The 17,904-nt window shown below is 47.3% G+C and overlaps 2 protein-coding genes across 3 annotated transcripts; one reads left to right on the forward strand and one right to left on the reverse strand.

Annotated features, from left to right (window-relative positions):
- Positions 1-1,785: 1,785 nt before the first annotated feature.
- Positions 1,786-12,729, forward strand: araf (A-Raf proto-oncogene, serine/threonine kinase). 2 transcript variants are annotated; one of them, XR_013129901.1, is made up of 17 exons: positions 1,786-1,891; positions 3,513-3,744; positions 4,062-4,165; positions 4,671-4,773; positions 4,954-5,108; positions 5,234-5,335; positions 5,461-5,611; positions 6,003-6,030; positions 6,346-6,473; positions 6,585-6,784; positions 6,920-7,096; positions 7,611-7,657; positions 8,036-8,154; positions 8,443-8,574; positions 8,697-8,831; positions 9,016-11,597; positions 11,678-12,729. XR_013129901.1 is itself a non-coding variant. In XM_076999132.1 (16 exons), exons 2-16 carry the CDS (start codon positions 3,637-3,639, stop codon positions 9,154-9,156), a joined length of 1,830 nt encoding a protein of 609 aa, XP_076855247.1. In that variant the 5' UTR covers positions 1,786-1,891; positions 3,513-3,636; the 3' UTR covers positions 9,157-12,729. The 2 variants fall into 2 exon arrangements, 1 of the variants encoding a protein (XP_076855247.1); XM_076999132.1 differs by having other exon boundaries at positions 9,016-12,729.
- LOC143510115 (uncharacterized) lies at positions 12,644-14,492 on the reverse strand. The gene is made up of 3 exons (XM_076999143.1): positions 14,357-14,492; positions 13,078-14,022; positions 12,644-12,908 (listed from the first exon to the last, which is right to left on the reverse strand). The coding sequence occupies exons 2-3, from the start codon at positions 14,019-14,021 to the stop codon at positions 12,818-12,820; spliced, it is 1,035 nt and encodes a 344-aa protein (XP_076855258.1). The 5' UTR covers position 14,022; positions 14,357-14,492; the 3' UTR covers positions 12,644-12,817.
- Between the last annotated feature and the right edge of the window lie 3,412 nt (positions 14,493-17,904).

A 17,904-nucleotide genomic window follows, 5' to 3' on the forward strand; every position in this document is an offset into this window, starting at 1 on the left:
ACAACACAATATAACTCCAAGTCAACCACACTTCTGTGAAACCAACATGTTCAGTTAGGAAGCAACACTTATTGTGAATCAATTTCACCTGCTGTTGTGCAAATGGAATAGACAACAGGTAGAAATAAGAGGCAATTAGCAAGACCCCCCCCCCCCCCCTATAAAGGAGTGGTTCTGCAGGTGGGGACCACAGACCACTTCCCAGTACCTATGCTTTCTGGCTGATGTTTTGGTCACTTTTGAATGTTGGTGGTCCTTTCACACTTGTGGTAGCATGAGACGGACTCTACAACCCACACAAGTGGCTCAGGTAGTGCAGCTCATCCAGGATGGCACATCAATGCGAGCTGTGGCAAGAAGGTTTGCTGTGCCTGTCAGCGTAGTGTCCAGAGGCTGGAGGCGCTACAAGGAGACAGGCCAGTACACCAGGAGACGTGGAGTAGGCCGTAGGAGGTCAACAACCCAGCAGCAGGACCGCTACCTCCGCCTTTGTGCAAGAAGGAAAAGGAGGAGCACTGCCAGAGCCCTGCAAAATGACCTCCAGCAGGCCACAAATGTGCATGTGTCTGCACAAACGGTTAGAAACCGACTCCATGAGGATGGTATGAGGGCCCGATGTCCACAGATGGGGGTTGTGCTCACAGCCCAACACCATGCAGTACGCTTGGCAATTGCCAGAGAACACCAGGATTGGCAAATTCGCCACTGGCGCCTTGTGCTCTTCACAGATGAAAGCAGGTTCACACTGAGCACATGTGAAAGACGTGACAGAGTCTGGAGACGCCGTGGAGAGCGATCTGCTGCCTGCAACATCCTTCAGCATGACCGGTTTGGCAGTGGGTCAGTAATGGTGTGGGGTGGCATTTCTTTGGAGGGCCGCACAGCCCTCCATGTGCTCACCAGAGGTAGCCTGACTGCCATTAGGTACCGAGATGAGATCCTCAGACCCCTTGTGAGACCATATGCTGGGGCGGTTGGCCCTGGGTTCCTCCAAATGCAGGACAATGCTAGACTTCATGTGGCTGGATTGTCAGCAGTTCCTGCAAGATGAAGGCTTTGAAGCTATGGACTGGCCCGCCCGTTCCCCAGACCTGAATCCGATTGAGCACATCTGGGACATCATGTCTCGCTCCATCCACCAAAATCACATTGCACCACAGACTGTCCAGGAGTTGGCGGATGCTTTAGTCCAGGTCTTGGAGGAGATCGCTCAGGAGACCATCCGCCACCTCATCAGGAGCATGCCCAGGCGTTGTAGGGAGGTCATACAGGCACGTGGAGGCCACACACAATACTGAGCCTCATTTTGACTTGTTTTAAGGACATTACATCAAAGTTGGATCAGCCTGTAGTGTGTTTTTCCACTTTAATTTTGTGTGTGGCTCCAAATCCAGGCCTCCATTGGTTAATAAATTTGATTTCCATTGATTTTTGTGTGATTTTGTTGTCAGCACATTCAACTTTGTACAGAACAAAGTATTCAATGAGAATATTTCATTCATTCAGATCTAGGATGTGTTATTTGAGTGTTCCCTTTATTTTTTTTGAGATATATATATACACACACACTGCTATGTGTATGTATGTATGTATGTATGTATATATGTATATATAACTATACGTGATTTAATGACTTGATAATAACAACGTAATATCGTGTAGTAGTATGTGCTACACTGTCGTGGCTTCTTTAATCCTCGAATAACAGTAGTCCCCTGGGCGTCACACGCTGCTGCGTGAAGCGCTGTAACAATGTAACAACGGTATTAACCAATCACAAGACAGGTTTGTGAAAATAGACCAATCAGCGCACAGATGTAGGTGTTCCGCTTTCCCTGAAATCTTTGCTGATCCGACTTCAGATTGAGAGAATTCAAGATGGCTGCTCCAGGTGAGTATTTACTTCAGAAACAAAATAGAAAAGTATAACTTTCTCCGTTACGTTAACACAATTCATAGACGCGTTCTCTATAAAACGGCGTTTCGACGGGTAAAACGTATCGAGAGTTTTGTGGACTGAGATGGACGTTTGTACTTTTGTAAAAGTAGACAGGGTTGCTAACATGAGCGATGCTACCGAGTTAGCTCAGATAATTTAGCAGGTCAGCTGCCTTGTGCCCGTTTGGCTTAATGAAAACAACAGTATTCAAACGCGAATAATCGCGGTCGGTGTGTGGCTGTGTGCCGTGCCCAACGTCGCTCCGTGGGGAGGAATATCCCGGCGCCGCGGGGGTTGTGGAGTGTTTGGCCCGTGCTGGTGTTAGCGTGGTGCTAGCTGGTTAGCTGAAGGTTCAGTCAGGTCCACTTCAGCGGGCTGGCGAGCACCACGTAGCTGTGTGGCGGGCCAGCCCGTCGTGTTGACGGGCGCATGTCGGCGAACGGCGGCTGCGGTTGAATTAACGTGGATGCTGTGGTGAATTTGACGGGGGTCTCGCGTCTCTTGTCCTTGCTGCGCGAGAAGAGGACGTTGGGGAGCCGCGCGTGCGAAGGTAATCACGGTTCCTGCGCACACCTGTCTACCTGGCAGTGCACGCGGGGGCTCTGCAGGTACCGGGTTACTACCAGGTACTAAACAAGCTACAGGGTCTGTTTTATCCGGCGACGGTGCAGAAGTATTAAATAAATAATACGTATTTAAACATGCCCAGACAGTGGTGAGAAACGCAGCCAGCCTGGATAGATTAGTAAACTGGTGCTAAAAGTATTGATATTGCTGTGTTGAATATTGCCATAACGGATTGGTTGTATAACAGAAAATAATCTTGACACTTCTGCAAGAGAGAGCGAGAAAGAGAGAGAGAGAGCTTGTGTGTGCGCGCGTTGTGTAGTCTGCTGATTCATCTTTTGCAAACCACTAGGAAAGACTGCATTAGTTTCGGAGCAGTGCTTATATATATCGTGTGTGGTTGCCAAGAATGTCTTACTTCAGCAAAAGGCCACACGATGTTAAACTTGAAATACTTGTTTCTGGTAGCACTACCACAGGTAGCGGTAATGAGGGTGCATATTGTGGGGATGGGCACACATTGTGGGAGTGTTGGGCAATGCAGGGATGCTGTTTTTGCAGGGATGCTTCCCCATTTTGGGTTTCCACATAGGTGTGGTGGTGTCCAGTGGGTTTGGAGGAAGGAGTCCTCCGCCTCTCAGGGCTGTGAAAGCACTCGCATGACTCACACAATTTGAGATTGGCAACATTTGTGCAGTTCACTCTCAAAACGGCAGCCTTCCCGGACTTGGTGTAGAAATCTTCGTCGGAAATGGGCAGACTGCCGTCTGGCGTGCTGCTCGTGTAGTCTCAGAGACCGGCAGGAATCAGGCCTGCTGTGGTGTGGGGTGTTTGATTCCATACAGGATGTGATTTTAGGACTTCCCATTGAGTATTAGAACAAAGGATTTCACAAAAATAGTGAAAGGGCTCTGTGTGTGTGTCTTAGCCAATAAACATTTTGGATTCATACATGTCCTCAACCTCAATGTCCATTTAATTTAAAGGGCTGTACGTTTGCCCACAGACTCCAGGTGAGGGCGCCACTCTGCTGTGCACAGGTTGATTCGCTCTCTTGCGGCTGACTGACATTCGGAGCTCCGCCTCCCATCCCCCCCGCCCCCGCCCTTTCCCGTTGACGTGGAGACGCAATGTCGTCCATGTCCTCCTGCTCGTCGTCGGGGGAAAACAGCCCGGAGGATGTGCCCCGAGGTGGGGGCACTATACGCGTCTACCTCCCCAACAAGCAGCGCACGGTGGTGAGTGGGGGGGGGGGGGCATGTTTAGTCAGGCACCGGTCCCGATGTGCTACGTCAGCAGTCTATAATCTCTTGGTATTACCTGAGATTACCAACCCTAACCCTAACAAGATGGTCGATAGGCTATTTAAACCTCTTAAGTGGCTTGTTTCTTATGGCTGATTCATAAAATTGATCTAAACAGATGAAGCAAATGGATTGTGTTTGTATTAGCATTTGCACTTCAGTGCTACTTTAGGAAGGTTACAGGCTCTGGTCTGTTACGACTTTTGACCGTGTGTGTGTGTGTGTGTGTGTGTGTGTGTGTGTCCGTCCAGGTGAACGTGCGGCCGGGGCAGACGGTCCACGACAGCCTGGACAAGGCCCTGAAGGTGCGTGGCCTGAGCCAGGAGTGCTGCGCAGTCTTCCGCCTGCTGGAAGGGTGAGTCCATCCCTCCGCCCAATTACCCGCCTCTGTCCATCCCACCGCCCAATCACCCGCCTCTGTCCATCCCTCCGCCCAATCACCCGCCTCTGTCCATCCCTCCGCCCAATCACCTGCCTCTGTCCATCCCTCCGCCCAATCACCCGCCTCTGTCCATCCCTCCGCCCAATCACCCGCCTCTGTCCATCCCTCCGCCCAATCACCCGCCTCTGTCCATCCCTCCGCCCAATCACCCGCCTCTGTCCATCCCTCTGCCTCTGTCCCGCCTCCCACTTACAACGCCCTGCTTGCAATTGGAATGCCCTCTGTTTTGCTCCAGAGCTGTTTTAACACGTATGGAACAATGACCCAACTAAAATCACGCCGTATGCACGTCTTGGTCTGCAGTGTGTAAATAAACACTACACCAGTGGTGTTGTCTATAATGCTAACAGTTCCTTTAATAAAATGCTGTGACGGAATGGTGTTTTGTTTTACGCATGGTTGGTGTTGTTGTTCTCAGCCGAAAGAGGTTCACAGAATGGAACACTGACATCACACCGCTCGTGGGGGAGGAGCTTCTGGTGGAGGTGTTGGATGACGTCCCCCTAACCATGCACAACTTCGTAAGTACCGCCCCTCTGCCAGGGCCTTGCTGGCCACACCCTAAAGCCCCTTATCGTGAGAACTGTAATTACGTTATGTTTACATTACTGAGCTCCCTGTCACCTGCAGTTCTGCAGTGTAGATCGGTTAAATTGAGGAAAATGTCAACCGTGATTCCTTCTGTTTTAAAATCCTTCTAGGTTCGTAAAACCTTCTTCAAGTTAGCGTACTGCGACTTCTGTCACAAGTTCTTGTTCAACGGCTTCCGGTGTCAGACGTGCGGCTACAAGTTCCACCAGCACTGCAGCAGTAAAGTACCCACGGTGTGTGTGGACATGGACACAATGACCAAACGGTGCGTAGCCTGTTGTCTGGGTGATGACCCCCCCCAATCTGAGGTGGTACGTGGGGCGTTGCTGATGTACTAATGTGTGTTTTAATGTGCTAAAGTGTGTGCGCGTGTCTGTTTCCATTTCTCAGGTGTGTACCCACTACAGAAGACTATCCCCAAATACCCACTGTAGTGATGCCTATCGCCAACTCCATACAAGACGAACTACCCATAACCCCTGAGCCTCCAGGGTACGCATGCTTCTTAGATTAGCTACTACTTAACATTTCAGCATTTCCCTAAACCGAAATACGGAAGCCTGTCAATATGCGTCCTGAGCGCACTGATCACTGTACGCAAATGTGTGTGTGTTCAGGATGCTGACCGGGCTGCTGCCCCCTCCATCAGCCTTCCATTTCCCCATGCCGGGAGCAGACGGGCAGTCCCTGCAGAGGCACCGCTCCACCTCCACGCCCAACGTGCACATGGTCAGCACGCTGGGTCCGGGCGCTGCCGGGATCATCGAGGTCAGACGCCCAGCAGACGTGTGGCCGCAGACGCACCACACCGACCCGCCGCATCCATCCAAACACGTCCGGAGCTTAAAGCTACAATCAGTAGACCCAATCAAATTTAGGGTACAATGATGGAAACTATAGGCAGAATGGGTTCAGAATAGGCCATTGTCTAGAGCAGAACGCAATGGGGCTCGGCGTAAAATGAGCCCCCTGGTGGTAGGTTTTAGAAGTAAAATGTTCTGATAGTAGCTTTAAAACTCAGCCAGAACAACGCCTGGCATGAACACGCCTGACGGTTTGGATGGCTGCTCTTCAGAGGCTGTGAAATCGTCCATCTGCCATCTTTTGATTTCCTCCATCTTTTTATTCATTCTTTCTTTTTTTCCCTCCTCCCATTTAGGAAGCATTAAAAATCAACAACACGATGGGTGAGTTCATTATTTGCACTGGCCAAGAAGGTGACCTCTGACCTCACGTGCCCAGCTATTACACCATGAGAACATGCATCGTTTTTTGTACACACCACATCTCGAGTTACATTTCTGTTCAGGCTTCACAGATGAAAAGATGAACTTTACAATTTCTTGCTGGACACTGAATTATTATTTGATTGTATTTTATAATTATTTGAATAATTTGATTTGACTTGTAACTCGTGGTTCCGAGTTAATTTCTCCCAAAACCCCTTGCCCTGGCGTGTGAGTTTGTTGGCGTCATGTGATTGGCAGTTGTGTTTCCCCCAGGGCCTGAACCCTCCCCCAAGCCCTCCACCAGCCCCCCCCACCTGGGCTCTCCGGGTCGAAAACCCCCCAAATCGCCTTCGGACCATAAAGAGCGCAAACCATCCAGCTCTGACGACAAAAAGAGGGTGGTGCGTAGCTTCCTTTCCCCTCGGGCCCAAATCTAGCACTGAGAAGTAAAGGCCCTGTGTGTGTGTGTGTGTGTGTGTGGTCCTGCTGACCCTTGACCCCGTGTCCCCCAGCACCGCGGTTACCGGGACTCCAGCTACTACTGGGAGGTGCACTGGCGCGAGGTCAACATGCAGAAGCGTATCGGCTCCGGGTCTTTCGGCACCGTCTACAAGGGCAAGTGGCACGGCGACGTGGCCATCAAGATCCTGAAGGTGACGGAGCCCACGCCCGAGCAGCTGCAGGCCTTCCGCAACGAGATGCAGGTGCTGCGGTGAGTGCGCCCCCTAGCGGCCAGGAGGCCCGGACCCGCCGCAGGTTTGGTGTCTGTAACGTCGCTGTTGTCTCTTCCATGCCGTCTCCGTCATGCTCGCCCTCTCTCGTGTCCCCCTCCTCCCTTGCCGTACAGGAAGACGCGTCACGTCAACATCCTGCTCTTCATGGGCTTCATGACGAAGCCAAACTTCGCCATCATCACGCAGTGGTGTGAGGGCAGCAGCCTGTACCGCCACCTGCACGTCACCGAGACCAAGTTTGACACCATGCGCCGCATCGACGTGGCTCGCCAGACCGCCCAGGGCATGGAGTACGCACCGCCCCCACACCGCCAAACACAGTCCAACACCACCCAGCACAACACCACCGCCCAATACAGCCCACGTACCCAACATTGCTTAACTCCGTCTGACAGCACCTGCACCCCAGTATTTTCCTCATGAAGATACGTGGAGTATTCTGTTGTAACAGGCCATTCCTGCTTCCGTGGGTATCAGCATTGTTAAATTAGGCCTGTTACTTTACTGTACGGTACCTGTAGATCTTTCTTATTAATATGCTCTTCTTAATGAATAATGCACTGTAAGAACATACTAGAACATCAAATTACCCATAATTAAGCTAATGTATAACATTGGGTTCTGTCTAAGGTTGTCTAAGGCTCTGTTTAACCTTAGATAGCTATTAAAAGACAGAGTAACAGTTTTGTAATATAACCTCTGCTCCAACAACACCACCCGTGTCCCCCAACACAGCCTACACCTCCAGCACCACCAACATAATCAGTTCAGGAACATGACCTGGGTTTGTTTCTCTCTCCACAGCTACCTTCATGCCAAAAACATCATTCACCGGGACCTGAAATCCAATAGTATCCTTATAATCAAACTTCGGCTGCCCAATAAGGACAAAAAATGTAACACTTAAAAAATGTTGCGATTGGCCAGAATGCTATCAACACGCAGTTCAAAAGGAAGGCTGTATTATTTAGCTTTACCATCACCAAATGAAGTATGTATATAGAATATTAAACTAAATATTCTTGCGTGAACGCCTTCTATTGGACGTTTGTGTGCTGGGGTATTGGTACCTTCACCTGAATAGCCCGGGACTGACTGGGTTTGCAAAGTGAGGCACAGTTAAGCCACGCCCTCACTCTACATCGTCTTGCTGTAATTAAGCCCCGCCCTGTCGGCCTGTCCTCGCCACCTTCCCCACCTCACTCCTAGTGTCCTTTAGCGTTGGTCAGACATCTTCCTCCACGAGGGCTGGACGGTGAAGATCGGCGACTTCGGCCTGGCCACGGTGAAGTCGCGCTGGAGCGGATCGCAGCAGGTGGAGCAGCCCAGTGGCTCCATCCTGTGGATGGTGAGCTCCTACACCCACTCCACCCTAGACAGCAGAGAGAAAGCGCAGAGTGACTCAACCGTGGTCTCCAGAGAAGCTAGCAGAGAAGCATCAGGCTGGTGTGGTGCATGCATCTCTCTGCTGATCATCTGCTTTTTTACCACTAGGGGGCAGCAGTGAGCCTGTGAAATTAGGGAAAAACTGAGAAGTAGATTGTAAGCGTCCCTCTCCTGTGTGTGTGTTAAAAATGTTCTGCTGTGTGTGTGTGTGTGTGTGTGTGTGTGTGTGTGTGTGTGTGTGTGTGTGGAGGCGCCGGAGGTGATTCGCATGCAAGATGCCAACCCTTACACCTTCCAGTCCGACGTTTACGGCTACGGAGTCGTGCTTTTCGAGCTCATGTCCGGGACACTGCCTTACTCCAACATCAACAATCGCGACCAGGTCAGACACACACACACACATGCTTTTTGATTATGGCTCTTCACCCTTTTTTTCCACCCTTTTTTAATTCCAACTCTTCTGATTACTGTTACATTTATTCATTCATTCATTTCGACCTTCAGATCATTTTCATGGTGGGCCGAGGCTACCTGTCTCCAGACCTCAGTAAGCTGTACAGTATCTGCCCCAAGTCCATGAAGAGGCTGATCGTGGACTGTCTCAAGTTCAAGCGGGACGAGCGGCCCCTCTTCCCCCAGGTGAGGATGGGCGTGAGCTCCCCGGGGACGATGAGGGAGGGTCACGCGGGCTGAAGTGAGGGTCACGCGGGCCCTCTTAATGTGCTGTCAACATGGTCACAGCTTTCAGATTTAATAAACTACACTCTACAGAGTTTGTTAGCATATTGTATGTAACGTGTGTGTGTGTGTGTGTGTCCTCCAGATCCTGGTAAGCATCGAGCAGGTGCAGGACTTGCTCCCCAAGATCGAGCGGAGTGCGTCGGAGCCGTCCCTGCACCGTGCCGTCCACGCCGAGGACCTCAACCCCCTGCTTCTCCACACCACGCGCTTCCTGCCCCTGTGATCGCCGCATACACCCCCCCAGACACTTCCGGAAGCTTCTGCCGGGCCTATACCTTCCACCCCTGGGACTCTGCGCAGTTCCTGATTCCTCCAGCACATTCCCATCAACCCGGAGACCTCAGAAGTCACTACACACACGCATACACGCACACGTTTCAGCGACGCATTCCATATATCCACTGGCACACGCCTGCATCCTCATGGACCTCATAGCCCTGGAATTCTCCAGGACATCTCATCACCTGGACGGACCCGTCAGCGGTGCCGCCCTTCCCTCATAGTAAAGTCAGAACTGTGAACTGTGTGTGTGGTTCATCCTCACAATGATCATTTTGCTAGCGCACTCAACGACTGCGGAATGCGAGAACATACTTTGTTCTTCAGTGATACAATCACACCATTTTCATGGTTACGCGTAAACCTTAAAGCTCGGCAGACGTCATCGGCTTCTCCTTCCACGTCGCACCGTTGATCACGCGCGCACACATGAGCAACCTTGGGCGCCTCCTGCGAACACTACAGAATTTCGGTCCGGCCCGCACCACATCGGGAACAGGCATATTAGGGCCGTCTGGCTTTGCAACGTCCTGTCTGAACTTTCTTTTCCACCTGCCCCAAAAACAGATTGATCCCTCGTTTCCTTTATTATAATTCCTTGGAAATAGGCGAAAAAAATGTTCATGGTAATTCCTTGCTGTATCTTGATCAAACCTGGCCCTCCCTAGTGCCCCAGAACCATGGAGGTGTGGGTGATTTGGAGCATCCCTGTGGGTTGGCTGTCCTGTGCAGCGGTTTTTGTATGTTGGTGTCATCTTGTCCTGTACATCGCAACTGAGCACCGCTCCTTAGTGAAGCATGTAGCATTGCTTCTTGTCCATTGTTTTCCCCCCATTCTGAGGGTTTTCCGTTTAGATGTTGCGTTTCTTCAGGGGTAAACGTGGTGGAGAAGCACGTCGGCTTAATTCCTCGTAGATTGATTGTTGCCTTTGCTGTGAGACGTCTGTTCTTCCAGTGAAGGATAACGCCCTGTTCAGGACTGCTACCAGCTTTCGTAGCATAGCCGGCTGTCTGGGGTGGGGGCGGTGGATCAGGAGCCCAGACGGTTGTGCTGAATAATGCTTGGAGGCTGCTGTTTCTACGGTCTGGACTCTGCGGGTCTGTTGGTTGACTGCGATCTCTCTGGATACCCTAGATCACTGAGACTGTTCTAGATCTGTAAATCTAAATTTTAGCACTGAGGTTCCTGATCTCTCAAAGGAGGCTTGCGAGGCTAGACTGTGGGTGTGTGTTTTGCTATTGCTTCAGAAACCAGAGTTCCCAAATAGGATCCACTGTGCCTGCTACAGCTTGTCTGCAACATGCACATAGTCCGCGCGGCAGGAAAAAGCCCTGTGATTGGTCAGACCTGAGACACACAATCAAAACGCAGAGCCCATGGTCCGCGTGGCAGGAAAGAGCCCCGTGATTGGTCAGACCTGAGACACACAAGTGAGAGGCGCTGTGTCACTCTATAATAAATCCCCCTGTAGAACAGTCGCACTTTTGGCTGATTTTTCTTTCCACCACAAGGTGGCGCCATATAAGCAGAAGGAGAAAGAACGCCAGAAAACTGCACGAGCTGTGTTGCGGGACGAGCACGTGTAGGTGTGTGTCGTCAGAGCTGTGTGAAGAATATCATCACGGAGCACAAGACCGTCAGAGTAAAGGAACGCTTCAGACTCCTGCAGCCCTCTGTGTCCTCCTGCAACATCACCCACTTTAGCATCAATAATTAAGGCCTTCAGACCTACAGATTCACTTTCCATTTAATGGATGTTTAGAGTGTGTGTGTGTATATATTATATAAAATTATAAAGTACTTATAGCAACTGACAGCTTTTTCGAGATAAACTTTGGTTGTCACTTAGCAGAGTCTTTTGTATTTCAAAGGGGCTGGTTACCCTTTACTCTGTAGTACTCCTTCCTGATTGAGTTGTCGTTTGAGTGGGTGGAATATGCTTAGCTTCAGAGTTATACGTGTTTAAATACTAGTTTCATTTTTAATATCTGTATAAAAAGCCGTTTCTGAAACGTGCTTCTCTGTTCGTTGGTAGATTTCCTTCATTCTATAGTTGTGAATGTGAGTTATTGTCATCGTTTAGTCTCCATTCGTGGTATGTTGAGATCCTCACGGATCTTTTTCCTTGGTGTAGTAGCAGTGTTCTGGCATTATGGCGCCACCTAGTGAAAGATGGAGGCTTTGCGAGAGTCTGCAGGGAGCTTAAGGGTGTACAGCAGAGAGGTCTGGGTGGTTGTGTCATATTCCTTGACTATTTATTGTTTATACTATAAGTGATAGATTTGGAAATGAGAGTGTGTTCTGAATGTGAGGGCGAACACCTTTATCCTGTTGTTACAGACGGGCCTTGGGGGGTATGTTTGTGTGTGTGTGTGTGTGTGTGTGTGTGTGTGTGTGTGTGTGTGTGTGTGTGTGTGTGTGTGTGTGTGTGTGTGTGTGTGTGCATGTGTGTGTGTGTGTGTAGTCTCTGCTGTTCTTGGGTAGGAAGAAGGTACTAGGTACTTCTGTTAGGCCCAGTAGCAACAGGATTCCAACAAACGTTCATTATCTGATATCCACATGCTGTGGATCGACTGATGTGAGGGAATTATTACCATGGCGCTGGGTGTGTGCTGTGTACAGAGTGGGCACACCTAAAAGAACACATCACTAAAACGCTCGGTCATCGACGCCATTGCGATGCCTTCTGAACGTCGGTCGGCCTCGATTTGGTAGGAGGGAGTGGGTGCGGTTACTCAGCAACAGCGTGGTGGGGGGGGGGTTGGTGGACGCAAAACGCAAGACGCAGCCCAAACTACATCCGCACGACTGGTCCACCCCTGCATGTCCCAAGAGCTTCATAGAAACGGATGATTCTGGCCTTTCTTATGTTAAAGGCTCCATAAAGCATTGGTCAGGGGCAGCATTTCAGTCCTCGCATACAGGATGGAGATCAAAGGCGTCATGGTGCATCTGCTTCATATACAGGGTTGTTTCTACCTCCGATTGGAGGAGGTTTGTTTTTTTTTTTTTTTTTTTTTTTTTTTTTTTGTATAGTCAGTATGTTGAAATTGCATCACAATCCACATTTCTTTGCTTGCTCAGATGCTCAGTTGAGGGCACATGAACCTTCATGAATTTCCTGGAAGGGGCATCGTAAAAGCAACGGTTCAGTGGCCCTGGAGTTCCTGCTGAAGGGCCCTGCTGGAGGGGGGGCAGAACACACGACGAATGATCACTTAGTTAAATTAGTTTTGCATATTTTAGGTGAACTGCAATAATTTTTGTGTGTATAGTTGAGGTTTGAGGGGAGTTTGTTTGCAATAAAGGTATTCTGCTGTGTACAGTTCTTTTTTTTAAGATTTACTTTTAATTGTTCTTGTTTCTATTTTTGTGTGATGGCTTCAAAAAGAACAAACTTATTTTAAAAAATGTAAAAGAAATCTTAGTATTTTTTTAGGGTTTTTATTTTTATTTGGTCTTAAAATATGGAGGAGACAGGTCTTTTATTCTTAAAATAAAACAGTGGAATTATGACGAGTGTGAGGTTTTGTTGGTGTCAGACTGGTGTGTGGTTGACTGCAGACACGTGGCTCTCTGGGTTCGGTAATTGGGAGGACATGGTCTAGAACCTCCACTGCTGTATACATGCAGTTGTTGACAAGCTGCCGGGTAGAGCATAACGTGATCCAATAATGACTCGTCCCTTCTGGATCCTGTTACAATTACAAACCAAATAGTTTCAGGTGTCATTTTTCTTTTCATATTTACCAGACATTGTCTGAACACAGCTTTACTTGAAGCAATATGATATAGTATATAATATACTGTATAAAATATATACACTATACAATGTATTTCTGCTAAAGAGTGCAGTGATTGTACCTGGACTTGCGTGGCATAAAGGAGACAGACTGAAGAGGGCTTGACACATCCAGAGGGATGAGCTTCACGCTGTGTCCTCCTTCAAGTCTTTTAGGCACGCCTTTGTCTCCTGGTCCCTTCAAGCCTGCCTTGCCAACCTGGCCTTTGCCCTGCCTGTGGGTGTTGGCATCAGCCTGGCAGTCCAGAGACGCACGGTCCTGGCTGAGCTGAGGCACCTGGGACGGGCGAGGCAGAGACGAGCAGGCGGCTCTGCTCTCTGCCTTGTGTAACACCGCTCTCCTGGTGAGCAGCGACTTCTGACAGCCCAGATCACGGCAACGCTGGGATGCCTCCAGCTTTGTGCTGCGCAGGGACGCTGAGGCGAGGCCCTCCAGCCCTTTGTAGCAGACCTCACTCTTTTCAGGTGTGGAGTACAGTGAGGAGCTGGGGCATATCTCCTCATTCCACACCTCGCTGGCCTTATCCTCCACCTTTACAGGGACCTTCCTGACATGCTGGTGGGTTGTACCAGGATTGGGGCTGGAGGACACCTTAGTGTGGATGGCGGCTGGCCCTGAGATGGCTGGAGCTGCTAGAGTGTGAGCAACCTTCACACTCCTGTTACTGCTCTTGCAGCCTGGCTCTCCAACCAGAGAAGGGAACCTAGTCTGACTGCAACGCTGGCCTGCATCAAGGCATATGCCTGTCGTCTTGCCACCACGTTGTCCAGCTATGGTAAATAGTTTAGCACACCTGCTAAACTTTCTCAAGTTTGGAGAGACTTCAGGTTCCCTTTTCTTCCCCTGTGAGATTTCAGCAATAACAGGGAAGTGGTGGCTGTTTCCACCTCCCTGTTGAGGATGTGCCTTTTCTCCCAGATGGATGCTGGGTAGTGTTGTGGCATTCCTCACTTCACTGAAGTTCTTTGTAGTTTTGCCATTTCTCATTATGCTGATGGATGACATACTGGGAAATAGAACACAAATCTACATGAGTTTCAATAGTTTATAAATGCACACCAGTTTATCTCTCTAAACTTGTCTTACCATTCTCTTAATCTTAACAACAAAGATGCAAGATAGACAGATTTTAAATATCACAAAAGTACATAATGTAATTTATAAGAATCAATATTCCACTAAATATCTTAATCTAAAAATTATATGTTAATCTAGGCTAGTAAAATAAATATATTTAAAAACATTTATTAATCTATCATGGATCCTTTCTTTAAATGAATAAACCAGCATAAAGTATCAATTCCCTTGCTTTTATTCCTGGTATAAAATTTTAGGCTTACCTTTGATATCGGAGAACTGTAATTATCCAATGAAGAAATTGGATATCCCTTAGAGGTATGCAGTCTGTATTTTGAAGTGTACAGATTGTGTTGTTTGTCCGTAGTCTTTTTTATCGAATTTGCACAGGCACCGTTAACTGACTAGATCAATCACTGACTTTATCAATCAACGATAACGGCATAGGCAACTGGGGCTTTTCATACGTGCGGTTCGGTGACTTCATATACACATACTGTGACGTAACATAGTCGACTATGGCATTTTAAAATATGCTTCAGGACTGTGTGGAACTCTGTTACTGTTAGAAGTATATTGCTTTCTCTCAAGGGCAGGGGTTAAATAATGTCGACATAAAACTCGTGTTCTGTCGAGTCCTTTTCCCTAAGGAGCAGGGAATCACCATTAGGTCGTGTTTTGCGTGTGCCGGCTGTACAGCTGGTAGTGCCGCGCGACGCTCGACCACTGTCTCGAGCTGCTGCCGCGCGCTGCTCGCCAAGTGCCACGCTACTGTCCCGCGACATTCACGAACTGAATCCAGACACTTGCACATCGTCCTACAACATTCACAAAGTGTTATTCGTAATATTCGTAGCGGCTCAATTCCACTACGTAGAGACGCAGAACAAAACGCCGACACAACAGTGAATTTACATACACTTTGGCCGGGATAACCTGTTACACGATCAGGCTGAATAACGACAAAATATACATATTTTTGTCTAAATAAAATGTGTTTATTTTTATCAAATCTGTTAAAGTGCAGACATGAGGTCACCACCCTAGTCCGCCACCAGAGGTCGCAATCACCCGAATACTAATCGGCTGTTTTCCATTAACGCTAATTAGAACACCTGACCTGTCTGGTCCTACAGTGATAACCACAAATGCCTCTGTGTGGGCTCTACAAAATCAGAAGATGTAGGTTTCCCCTTCTATATCAGTAGGGAATAACACACATTGGACATCTGCTAAATGTTGTAAATTTAAAATCGGGTAAAACCTAAATTTAATTTTTTTGTAGAAAAAATCTAATATTTTTTTTCAGTCACAGTAGCTGTGAAATGCTGCCCAATATGTCAAAGGCAAGTTCGATTTCAGGAAAATTTAACAGGGTACCACAAATCCCTGCTGACTATACCACTGTGTTCAGTGCTTACCACAGCAATAAAGGTATATGGTGCCTTTAATGTCATACCACGCCATACTAGTATGTACTTTCTTCATTTATTACTATTGAATGTTGTATATGCAAATTCATTTATTATATATTTTTTTAAAAGCCTTTCCTATTTTCCTAAATTAGAACAGTACAGCAATTGGGCGGTTCCTGTCAATGATGGAAGATCACTTGGAAACAACAATTCTTCACAATACAATCAGGAAAGCCTTCTATAAAACGAATAAACCAACTGGGGGGCTGTACAGAGTGCAGCAGTGGGCAAAGGCCATGAGGGTCCACATCCCATTACAGGAATATCCTGCCGATTATTCTTCTATGACCGATTCCACCAAAGGAACCAGAAGAGACCAGAAGAAATACTCCAAAGTACTTCAAAATACTTCCAGAACTGACAGGATTCCTCAATTCCTCAGTGGCAGAACAGCTGAACAAAGAACTTGCCAATTCCCTGTATTTCCTCTACCTGCTGAAGAACATGTGTTACATGTTCATGCTACAACTGGTATTTCACCTGCACAATCAGCGTGTGAACAAAACCTTCTTTGAAAAAATGGTCTGTCTGTCTAAGGGGAAAGCAGCTGTTGGTATAAATGGAAGAATATGCCTCTTTGGTGATGGTAAGTGTATTCAGTCTTTGCATCTGAAAAATAGACTTTCTTTTTTGATAATGACTGAGATTCAGTTTGAGACTTTGAACCTTGCTGAATGGAGCATTCAGTATCCACAACAGTGGCTCAAAAGAGATTCTCAAAACTGGTGTTTTTGTATGCACAGTAAGTAAACAAGTGTTGCTTTTTTTCCTCTATACATTTTCACTTTGTTTTTTTGTATAGATAGCTGAAATGGAAGTGCGGGGGATAAAAGAGAAGACAAGAGACACAGTGTTTCTCAGCTACAATATCTCCATCGACATCATGCAACCACCTTAAGTTGTGATGTGATGGTGAAGGTACATGGCAGTATTTTTAATACAGAACTGTAACAGGCGAGCTGTAGGTGGAATGCAAGTACATGAGTTTAACATCTACTTTAATGAGGGGAGAGACCATTACTGTCATCATAAATGGTGTTCAAAACAAAGGCATGTAGCAACATCGAGGGCATGTATTCAAATCACAAATTTCCAAATCCAGGTTAGAGAAAAAACACACAGCGTGACTGGGATTAGCTGATAAAGTATAGAAATACAAAGGCAAACTGAAAACTTCACATCTAAATGACACACATCAGAATGTTGACACATTTAAGATTATGTAACAGCATGTTATTGCATTGTTGGCATGTGTTATATTAACAGGGAGTTTAACATGACAACATTAACATGACAACATGAGTGTATGGCAGCTGATATAAACGTCTGTGTTTTCCAGAGTCTGGGGACAGGAGGTTTGGTACTTTATAAAACATATTCTTCTCTATAGGAATACTGGCTGTAGATTTTGGGCTTTTATAATATGTTCTATCTTGAGGTAACACATATCAACAGGGTACAGTGTGAATCCTGCAAAGAATGGCTACACACAGACGGTGCTGGCGTGAGTGGCCAGGCTACCTGGGGTCCTTTTATGTGTGGCTACAGAAAAAGTGCCACTGAATGTTGACGGGTATGTGGTTACTTTGGTTTGGGTTTCTCTTGTTTCCAGTTAAAATGTCTCTGCCTCCCATTTGAGGCTTTTATGAATGTATGACTCTTATTCTTGGTAGGACTCTTATGATTCTGCATAAAGATGGAATGGAGGGTCTCACTAACACTGAGGAAATAAAGGCAAGTCCAGCTCACTAAGCAAATATGGAAAATACAAAACAGTTTTGATGGTGTGTATGTCTAATACTCTGCATACAACCTCTCAGCAGAAAGTCCATCAAGCACTCCATTCTGATGAGCTAAAGTCAAGTCGGATGTATTTTTGGAAACATCCTGCAACATCTTTACGATTCAAGCAGCTTTTAAAGCCAAAGTTCTGTCAAGTTCAGTGAAGAGAATGTAAGTATGTTTACATACATTTAATTAAGATATACTGCCCACAAGCACCCTGAACGATTTCTGCTTATGTTCATTGCATTTCTGCATACAAAACATACATGCATGTCTATTTAATGTGCATCTTGTCAAAGATATGGCCAAATAATGAATGTGGGAAAACAGAAATTGTAATGTTATTTCATGTGAAACATTGCACCTTTATTTGGTGCTGGTAGTCACTGATAATGGTCAGTACCACATTTTTGAGAGTTCATTTAGTCTCTTATCCACTTTGGTGTGTCACACATGCAAATATGTGTGCAAAATAATTACTCTGCAAGATTCCTTGTATATGCACCATTAGGCCATCAAACTGACTGAAATGATCAAGGCTGTTGTGAATT

The sequence above is a fragment of the Brachyhypopomus gauderio genome, chromosome 3, assembly GCF_052324685.1.
Source record: "Brachyhypopomus gauderio isolate BG-103 chromosome 3, BGAUD_0.2, whole genome shotgun sequence".
Taxonomy (NCBI): domain Eukaryota; kingdom Metazoa; phylum Chordata; class Actinopteri; order Gymnotiformes; family Hypopomidae; genus Brachyhypopomus; species Brachyhypopomus gauderio.

What these genes read in the sequence shown, in the direction of transcription:
- LOC143510115 (XM_076999143.1), bottom strand. Translation starts at nt 14,021, where the DNA reads ATGTCATCCATCAGCATAATGAGAAATGGCAAAACTACAAAGAACTTC. An exon ending in TTTATGCCACGCAAGTCCAG is followed by an intron (nt 12,909 to 13,077) that starts GTACAATCACTG and finishes TAATTGTAACAG; the next exon opens with GATCCAGAAGGGACGAGTCA.
- araf (XM_076999132.1), top strand. Translation starts at nt 3,637, where the DNA reads ATGTCGTCCATGTCCTCCTGCTCGTCGTCGGGGGAAAACAGCCCGGAG. An exon ending in CCCTAACCATGCACAACTTC is followed by an intron (nt 4,774 to 4,953) that starts GTAAGTACCGCC and finishes AAATCCTTCTAG; the next exon opens with GTTCGTAAAACCTTCTTCAA. An exon ending in ATGGACACAATGACCAAACG is followed by an intron (nt 5,109 to 5,233) that starts GTGCGTAGCCTG and finishes TCCATTTCTCAG; the next exon opens with GTGTGTACCCACTACAGAAG.